The 10,518-nt window shown below is 41.6% G+C and overlaps 1 protein-coding gene across 3 annotated transcripts in view; it reads left to right on the forward strand.

Annotated features, from left to right (window-relative positions):
- dock1 (dedicator of cytokinesis 1) overlaps nucleotides 1-1,962 on the forward strand; it is a 273,627-nt gene extending 271,665 nt beyond the window's left edge. For 2 of the 3 annotated variants that reach the window (XM_033610904.2, XM_078163716.1), the window contains exon 52: nucleotides 1,102-1,962. In XM_033610904.2, coding sequence (XP_033466795.2) covers nucleotides 1,102-1,197 — 96 coding nt within the window. In that variant the 3' untranslated portion in view covers nucleotides 1,198-1,962. The remainder of the gene's footprint in view (nucleotides 1-1,101) is intronic. The other variant, XM_033610905.2, reaches the window with a different exon arrangement.
- Nucleotides 1,963-10,518: the final 8,556 nt, after the last annotated feature.

The raw sequence follows: 10,518 nt of genomic DNA on the forward strand, positions 1-10,518 counted from the left end.
AACAAGACCCCGAGATTGTAGAACTCCTTTGCTTGGGGCAGTAACTCTCTGCCTGATGTAGGCTACTCACTGTTTAAGTTGCTCTTGAAACCTGACACTTCTTAAGCCCAGTTCAGACCAAAGAGTCGCAACAAGACAAACTAATTTAGAACGTTGCAGCAGTGTGAACTGGCCTGTCTGAGCTTGACTTGCGCTGGCTGATGGTGTCACCTGTGACTCAGTTTGTCAAGTTGCCAGCACCTGGTTTTAGAGCATAAGGCACCTCATCCGTTTAAATAGCCAATCAGCTTATAGCAGTCAGTTCGTCAAGTCAGGTATAAACTGTCAGTAGACGACGTTTTCACTTAAACTTAGTCCGTCTCATTTACATTTCACTGGCTGTTGACACGTACGACATATGTCAGACGGTGGGTCGCTGCTGCTGCTGCTGCTGGCTGTATGGGCGCATGGAGCTCTGACTGATTATTCGGCGCTCGTTATTTAAATTATTGTAGCGTTTTAACTATGAGTACTGTTGCTCTAAAGCTCGGGTCGTTAAGTTTATGTTTTTGCCTCAGACTGTACCAAGTATCTCACAATCGCTATCCTCATTCTTATTTTAAGAAGCTACAAATTATATTCAGCAACAAAAAATAAGCCTGAAAACCTGGAGGGTTTTCAGAACGTTGCAGACCAGCAGGTAGTTGCAAGTTTCATCTCCCTTTGTCACAACTCTTTGGTCTGAACTGGACTTTAGTATTTAGAAATGCATCAATATTTGGTGTGCAAAGTCATGCAGTGGGCCAGATTGGACCCTCTGATGGGCTGGTTCTGTCCCAAGAGACATATGTTTGACACCCCTGCTCTGGAAAGTCTGTCTCTCGCCCCCCTGCCATGCAAACTGCAAGATATGATAGGTTGAGGTTTAACATGTAGTTAGACCATTTAAGGCACCATCATGTAACCTGACATAGTGACAATCTTAGAAGACATAAATGTTGTGTAAACTGATCCTGGCATTGAAATACCCGTCAGATTAAATAGGGATTGATCGCAGCTTTACACCCTGAGATCTGAATTTCAGTTTCAAGTTTCAAGATTGCTTTTTTTGTCTGTTTGCAGCACATTCCACCTCCTCTGCCCAGCAAGACCCCTCCTCCACCTCCTCCCAAGACCACCAGGAAACAGGCCTCCATCGATTCAGGAATTGTACAGTGAACAAAGACGCTGACAGTAGGACCGAACACCACACTGACAACACAACAAAAACAACATCAACAGTAACCGCTCCCACCGAAAAAGCGGCTGATTTTACCCACACATTCCTCGCTCCCTGTCCCAGCTTGACAAGATGAATACCTCACCGCAGCCCGCCCCTTCGTATCATCTTTTTTTTTATTTTTAAATTTCTTTTCCTATCTTGTTTTGCTTACAGTTTGACGATGATGCAGTCTGCAACAGGGAGCATGTTGCACAGATGAGTAGTCACTGAATTTAAAGACGCCTGACGCCATGCCACTTCAAGACTTTATCAGGACCAACAGCTTTCCAGTACTGACCCACTCTCAAGTATACGAGAGCACATTAAAGAATAATTCCTCTCTTTTATTCATATTCCCACTATGTACAGAGGTTTGTATATATGATTTTATTTTATTTCATTTTTTTGTATGTGATTTGACTCTTTTTGTATTAACGTATCATTAGATTAAGTGGCATTTATATGAAACAAAAAAGGGCTTGTAGGTTTTGAATTGACAGGGACTTTACAGAGTTGGTATGTGAGAACCTTTCATGGATTTTATTGGTAAAAACTTTTGGAGTGCACATACAACTAATTCCTATCACAGTGTCATATCTTGTTCCGACCTTGTCCTAGATTGCTGTAACCTTGGTTTTCAATAATATTGACTGTTCCCAATTCACTACTGACATGACTTCTGAATAAACTTTCAAATGTATGTATTTTTAAAAAAAATAAAATGTCTGCCTCATTATTTTTTGTCTACGGCAAGAGAGGCTGAAAATAGATGTGAGTGTTTTCATATTTCTGAAATCCAAAACAAACTGGCAATCTGTACGTGTTTCCTCCCTTCTGCTGAACACTCGGTAACAAAGCTTTCCGTCTGCTTGATTGACAGCCGTCACCATCAGCCCGCTTCATTATCAACACACAGGCAGTTTCATACTGGGACATGTTACGCCATGAAATGACTTCTATATAGGCTAATGCAATCTCATTTACATAATGTGTCCGCTCACCAAGTGATCGTTTCTCTTTTTCAAAGCTGAAAGTGCGGATCTGGAATGTGGCCCATATTTGAAATATATATTATAGCAGCATAGATGAGCCAACAAACTGCAGGTGCCAGCTTTGTCCTGCTTCATGCATTTTTTAATTCAGCTTTTATAGAAACAGTTGAAGGTCACACTAAAATTTCTCCATTTAAAAGCTGTGTTTTTTTCACTCTGCTGCAGCATAATAACACGTCATGTGAATCATTTTTCATGGCTTTGTTTAATTTTGTCATTTAAAAATTATAGATTGGGTGTCATGGGACTTCCATCCAAGACACACAGGCTGACAAGTTTGTATTCAGCTTTCTATGCTTGATGGGTTTAATGTATTTTGACTCCAAATTAATGATAGGAGTTTGAACCATTAAGGCAGAGTATAATTATCTGTTGTGCAGCAGCTTTAAATTGAGTTAAACTTTAATTAGTTTAGTAATATGTGCATCACTTTGGGTGTCGGTGGAATAACTTGACTAATATAAAGCTAAATGACGGTGATCATTTTGGCATTTAAGGCACACGGTTTTTCGGAAATATAGTCTAATCATAATGCCTTTGTGTATGTTGCAGTGAGGGTTTTTAAACAATTAGCCTGATTAGTCTTAATAATTAAAAGTTAATCCTATGATTGTCACCATGTAGCTTTTGTAGTCATTTTCCTTCACTAATTACAGGAATACTTCACCCCCTAATGAACATTATTATCAATTACTCACCCTGTTTTACATTGAATTCCTGAACAAAACTTAACATGAACGACGGTGAACGAAGAATCCAAAAAATGTTCGAAGCAAAGGGGGTTCATGTAGGCAAACACCATCAGCATCAAAACATCCATTAACAAACTCTCACACAACTCGTGCAGTATAATCTAAGTCTCATTTATCCATTCGTACGCTCAGTGCTTCCCAAACATACAGCCCTTTCCAATGGGGAACAGAACTAAAAGCAAAACTCATCTATTCTCTCTTCAGAGCCAGACTCAATTTACAAAAACAGTCATTTTACCTTGTTGAACACAGGAGCTGCTGGTCTACTGCTGCCTCAGTCAGTTAGGTTGTTTGGGTAATTGTGTGACTTTGGTGTTTCAAAGGGTTAGTTTGGATTCACCAAAGTCACACAGGAATCGAGACAGAGGTAGACCAGCAGCTCCTGTGTTCAGCGAGGTAAAATGACTTTTTGTAAATGGAGTCTGGCTTTGAAGAGAGAATAGACACATTTAAGTTTTATTTCTGATCCCAGATGGAAAGGTCTCTCTGTTTGTGTCTGAGCATACGACTGGATAAATGACACTCAGATTATATAGTTTTGCTGTAGTAGCAATTCATCAAGAATTTTCGGATTCTTCGTTCACAGGAGACGTGCAAGAAAAACACGTTTTCTTCAAGAATTCACCATAACACTGGGTGAGTACTTGATATACAAATGATCATTTGGGAGGTGAAGTATTCCTTTAAGAAAGCTAAATACACATATTTAGGTTTTTTTTTTAAACTGGTTTCCAGCTATTATTTTCGCTCCAGTGGCAGAAAGCTGCTGTGAAATTGTGCTGTTGAACCCTCCATTTCCGAATCCTCATTTGCACATTTTGTAAATGTATTACAGGCCCCGTTATGTGTACCATAAAACCAGCTTGTGGGACCTTTTTGAAGTGTTTGCCCCAGGTGGCTCATATTCCTCTGCTCTCTTATTCTGCTGACACTTTGTGAGTGGGTGTCCGCCTGAGGAGAAATGCACAAACTGTAACATCTGTTGTTTGAAGGTTTTTTTGGGTTTTTTTTTTTTTTACGTCTCAAGAAAGTTGGGGTTTAAAAGCTCTCTCGTCCCAATTAGGAACATGCTGAATGACATCTCTTCCCTTGGAGTTTTATTTGGGAAAAGCAGTCATAAGAGACCACTTGTAATACTGTAGCTCATGGGTGGTATTTTGTTCAGACAATAAAATGTCTCATTAATATGTTGGTAATTCACCCACTTAACAAAATGCAGAATTAAACGCTTAATTGTTCATTAAAAAAACAAACGAATAAATCATTTGATATGTGTTTATAATTCCCAACACAGCCAATCTTCCGAGAGGCTAGAATGAATCCGAAAGGTGGCAAAGCTTTGAAAAAACCATTATTCAATAATACTCATTTGGAATCTATTCCATTTCCTGTCATGCTTCCTCTTCCAAAGACCCAAGCTCCCTCTTTTCCCATGTGTATACAGTAAAATCCATTTAATCCAGGCGAGGACCAATCATTGTTGTGTACATGTTATCACTGCTGCCCCATAGGGCCTTCATTTGACCATTTACTATCTGTCGAGATGATAAATTGCTCTCAAAAAAACAGAAAGAAATGGAGTAAGTAATATTCGATAAAAATGCAAGTTTTACTATCATACCAGTGTCATTTTCTCTTGTGGTTTCCCTCTTTTCTCGTTCCTCTCTTCCACTTTGACCCAAGGCTCTACTACCTGACTCTCTCTAAGGACCATTACCCTTTGCTTCAGTGCAGTACCGTACACTTCTTACAATAACAAAAACTATGATGGTGTTCATTAAAGCCTTTCTCCACACCGTTAATGCACGTTCGACCCACTACATGGTAACTTGAACAACAAACCTTTGGAAATTTATGGTTGCAATTGATTCCATGTAAAAAGAAAAGGGAGTGTAAAAGGTGTCACATGAGAAAAATGAATGAATGTTAATGGCCACTAACTTAACAGCCACTCCTAATTGTCAATCAATAGCTGCAAGCCAAAGTATGGAGTGCTAGAGTGTTGACCGCTGCACTGCTAAACACAATGAAGACAGAGGCTGTGCTAGCTCAGACCTCTGGGTTTGCTGTTAAATGCTTTCCATTGAGATGAAATTTCAGGCTTGAAGTACTCCGATGGTACGAAAATTCCTCACTGCAGAAATTGCAGAGAACAGTGCTCCTGTCAACAGTTCCATCTTGGCATCACGGGGTTAAGCAGCATTCTCTCGTCTGCCTCCATCATGTGACAAAGCCACTGTGGCCTTCAGTGACGCACTGGGTCAAAGGGCACAACAGAACCCGATTAATCAGCGTTTTTTTTAATATCATATATTTTCTGCATGCAGGGCCTATAAAAAGTATTCACCTCCCCCTCTGACCTTTTTGGTTTGTCATTATTTGTATCACATTGAATTTAGGTAGGATTTTTTTCATTCCAGCTTGTCACATATCGCTGTTCGGTCAGTGCCATTCACGTCAACGTACTACATGCAAGGTATCCTCCTGCATTTGTTGTTAACGTTGCAGGACGGCATTTCAGCATAAGCCTGTTAAATGCATTGTGTCTTTTCACAATATATGTCCGTTCTCACAGGAAATGTACAGTTTCTGCTTGTTAGTCTTTTTCAAAATAAACTTACAACGTTGGTAAAACAACTCATATTTACATTCTTTGCGCTACACAAGCACGTGGCTAGGTTTAGAAACAAAAACATTGGTTGGCTCTACATTCATACGGGAAGTGAAGAACAGCCTCCCAGGTGAAAGTGCAGGGTTTGTTGGACCCACCCACCTCCCCTCCCGCATCCCTTATGGGACTTTCCAGCTCCATATATTACGTTGTTACCAAGCAGCAACCTCCAGGGATGACGAGTGAAGCCAATCCTGAAGTGCCAAAAACTGCAGTTCGTTGAATGGCCACTTGAGGCAGGCTCCAAAAGCGAGTCAATTCCCACAGACCCCCATGTTAAAATGCTCAACTTTACGGCAGAAATAAACATGTTTACAGCCTGGTCCAAAAAATGGTTTTGGTCTCTATAGCTAATTTCCCCTTTCATGACAACTGTAAGGGGGGTGAATATTTTTTTTATAACTTATCCATTTAAAGTTGCACATAATTAAGGGCGTGGTCACTTTGACTGACAGGTGGCGCCATCACGGGTGGCTAACTAGCCGCTGGCTGTCTGCTAGGCGTCATCTCAGCTAATTCACAAGTCATTGAACCTGACCTCTCAGCCGTGTTTGTGCCTTTTGGATATTTTGTTTCATGAGGGAGCTGGCACCAAGCAGGAGCATGAGCGGGAGCAGCCAACACCACAGGGCTAGCCAATGTAGCATAGCTTGTTAGCCTAGCTTTTTAGCCTTAGCTAACTTAGCAGCTTTGAGCGAGGTGGGCCTGTTTAAACAACCAGGCTTCATTTGGCCTGCCTCTTTGCCCATTTTTGATTGGCCGGGAGTTGGGCGGAGTCAGGCACTGCCAAGATGGCGACGGCCAAAACCGCCTACTTTGAGCTTCAAATCCGCTCCTCAGAAACCAATGTGTGACATCATGGTGACTACATCCATATTTTTATACAGTCTATGGTTGTTACCAGCAGTGTTTCAAACTGATGCCCTCTAGTGGCGTATCATACTGTGGCAGTACGCATAATAAAATTCCTTTCCGTAGTCCTAATGAATTCTCCTTCACGTCTTTCATGGTCTCGTGATGTTTTCCATCAGGGTTAAAGAAAAGTGCATAGGAACGTTTTTTTTTTTTTTTTTTTTTATGTTCAACCGCAGCCCAGGACCCTTAGGTAGCCTTCAGACCAAAGATTCCCCTTGCAATGACTTGCAACATGCAACTACGTGCACCCATTTGCAACTAAATGACCTTGCAACGTCTTGCAACAGTACAGTTCACACCAAGGCACCTAGCTGAGACTGGCTCTTGTGACATCACATAAACCGCTGTCGTTTCTACAGCAACGGATACGTTACAACATAACGTAAAGCTAAACAACACAACAAACCCCAGAGAGCACATGGATGCATCAGCAGAGCACTCAACTCTTCTTGTACATGACCGTCTGTGGTTAGATACCCTTACGTTACCTTTTATTTGCATTGTATTGCATTGTCTTCAAAATGTCTGACTGTGACAGCTGCTACTACTACTGTGTGTGTGTGCAACAGCCACAGCCATGCATACGGCCCACATGGGTACCCAGCTGTACAAAAAAAAAAAAAGCATGAGCTTGCCGCTGATTGGTTACAAGGTCCAAGACGGTCTGCGCCGCATTGCCCGTGATTGAACAGGTTGAATCCTTTGCAACTGCATGAGCTGACCTGAGCCGATATGCAACTGAGTCATTCAGACCACGCAACTTTTCTCTCCAGTGTCCTAGACCTGTTTCGTTGCGTCTGGAATCTTTGGTCTGAACTGGCCTTAAGACTGAAGCAGGTGTATAGAATTCAGCCATTTGTATTGTTTATGTTTATGCTTTTCCTACTGTGGCTTGTCAGAGAGTCTTCTGTGAGAAAGGCCTGTTGGGTAAGTATTCACCTACTTTACTGTGACACACTCGCACTCATCACTGGTGCAGCCAATTGTTTTCAGAAGTCCCATAATTAGGTGAATGGAGAACACCTGTGTGTAATCAAAGTTGTGTCAAGTTTCTCGGGTTGAATAGTAAACACACCTGAATCTGGAAGCTGCTCAGTCGGTGTCTTGGCAAAAGCGACATCATGAATACAAAGTAAACAAATCTGCAACAAGATCACTGAAACGCAACAAAGCACAGTGAGGTCAATCAAAAAATGGCACCGCTGTAAATCTGCCCTGAGCAGGCCTGTGGATGCTTTGAAGCAGCTACAGGGTTCTATGGCTAAGGTGTGAGACGCATACAAAAACAGCTTTATGGAACTGTGGCAAAGACCTGGCACGCAGTGATGCCATGTGGTGGCAGCATCATGCTGTGAGGATGTTTGTGAAGGTACAGGGAACATAAATGCAAAAAAAAAATACATAGAACTCCTGGAGGAAAACCTGCTGCAACCTGCAATAGAAGTGCGATTTGGAAGATTTATTTTCCAGCAAAATAATGACCCCAAACGTAAAGACAAAGCCACACAGGAACGGCTTCGGCACCGCAATACTAATGTCCTGAAGTTGCCAAGTCAGAGCCCAGACCTCAGTCCAATATATTTGCAGCAACAATAAACTTTACAGTAAACTGAGCTGAGAGTTTTGCAAAGAATAACAGGAGAAAACTGCAGTGTCTAGATGTGCAAAGCTGACAGAGATCTATCTGTATAGACTAAAGGATACACTTGCTGCCAAAAGGTACCTCTACTAAATATTGATTTGAGGCGGGTGAGTCCTTATGCGATCAATCACTTATTTATATTTGTACTTAATTTAGATCAATTTTACAGATTTGTTTTCACTTGGGCATTAAAAAGTTTTAGGAAGATGAGTGCCAAACCTGTATTACATCCACAGTGATTTAAAGTTGTAAAAACAATAAAACTTGACGAAGTCCAAGGGGAGGGTCCAATCCTTTTTTTTTATCGTCACTGAAACCTGCTTATTGCATTGCAATGATAAGCACATTATCTCCAAACTGTGAGGTGGGAATAAAAAGTTCCATCAATGGTATAATTCACTTATCAAGAATACCCAGTGCACACTCAATATCTAGCCTTGCAATTGAAAAGGGATAAAGGGTGAAGCATTTCAGCAGTGGTAATATTACATAGTTAACTGGCAGCTATTTCAATAGGCTCTCAGTGATTTGTGCTCAGGCATTATGCTTCACCCTCTCTCTCCTCAAAGCATAGGGAAATGCACCGCTTAATTGAGAGGATTTCCAGAGGCTTTGTGGGGGGAAGCTGTGAGCAACTGTAGCTCCTTCTCTCCAGGAGAAATGTATTTACAGCGCACTCTATCCCCATCTCATTTGTCATTTCAGCCCGGAATAATGTGTATATTTTCCTTCCCTCTTGACACACTTTCATTTGCTGGGAGGCTGCAAATGTGCATGCTTCTCTGTAAATGTCTCCCTTCGCATAATGAAAGAGGACAATATTACCATAAATCAACAGCCTTGCATATATCCAATCACAGCTGTCTGCGGGATTTCCATGGCTTTTTTTTTTTCCAAATGGGGACTCGCTATAAGTGACGGACAAGGTTACTGGTTGCTATTACACCTTTAGTGTTGCAGACACTCATAGAATACATAGCTTCTCAGGAGTTAGCGGCGATACAGATTCATTTTTACTTCGGCTACGGTTATTGTGTCATTAAACTGTCAACAATGCATAAACAACAATAATATAGGCTAGGTTATACACTCACTAGCCTCTTTATTAGGTACACCTTGCTAGTACCAGGTTGGACCCCTTTAGCCTTCAGATCTGCCTTAATTCTTTGTGGCATAGATTCAGCAAGCTGCTGGAAACATTCCTCCTTCCGCTGTGGTGTTTAAACCATGCTCAGTTGGTACTAAGGGGCCCAAAGTGTGCCAAGAAAATATCCCCCATACCGTTACACCACCACCAGCAGCCTGAACCGTTGATACAAGGCAGGATGGATCCATGCTTTCATGTTGTTTACACCAAATTCTGACCCTACCATCTGAATGTGGCAGCAGAAATCCAGACTCATCAGACCAGGCAACGTTTTTCCAATCTTCTATTGTCCAGTTTTGGTGAGCCTGTGTGAACTGTAGCCTCAGTTTCCTGTTGTTAGCTGACAGGAGTGGCACCTGGTGTGGTCTTCTGCTGCTGTAGCCCATCTGCTTCAAGGTTGGACGTGTTGTTGCTTCAGAGATGGTCTTCTGCAGACCTTGGTTGTAACCAGTGGTTATTTGAGTTACTGTTGCCTTTCTATCATCTTGAACCAGTCTGGCCATTCTCCTCTGACCTCTGGCATCAGCAAGGCATTTTCGTCACTGGATATTTTCTCTTTTTGGGACCCTCTTCTGTAAACCCTAGAGATGGGTGTGTGTGAAATCCCAGTAGATCAGCAGTTCCTGAAATACTCAGACCAGCCTGTCTGGTACCAACAACCATGCCACGTTCAAAGTCACTTAAATCACCTTTCTTCCTCATTCTGATGCTCAGTTTGAACGTCAGCAGGTGGTCTTGACCATGTCTACATGCCTAAATGCATCGACTTGCTGCCATGTGATTGCCTGATTAGCTGTTTGCATTAACGAGCAGTTGAGCAGGTGTACCTAATAAAGTGGCCAGTGAGTGCATGTTGTTCAGTATAAATTTATCTTCAAGAAACCTTTGCAGTGAACATTTTCAGACAAGATTAAGAGTCTACAGCCATGCTAGCAGCTCTGTGAGGTTGTTCTTACACACAGAGGTGTTCTCAGCTAAATGCTAATGTTAGCACGCTAACAACATCACAGTGATTTGCTATATAAGATCATTCACAATCTGGCACCACAACCTTTTAAAGAATTTTAAACAACATGTAGAGTTGACCTAGATTTCAATA

The sequence above is a fragment of the Epinephelus lanceolatus genome, chromosome 21 (genome assembly GCF_041903045.1).
Source record: "Epinephelus lanceolatus isolate andai-2023 chromosome 21, ASM4190304v1, whole genome shotgun sequence".
Taxonomy (NCBI): Eukaryota; Metazoa; Chordata; class Actinopteri; order Perciformes; family Serranidae; genus Epinephelus; species Epinephelus lanceolatus.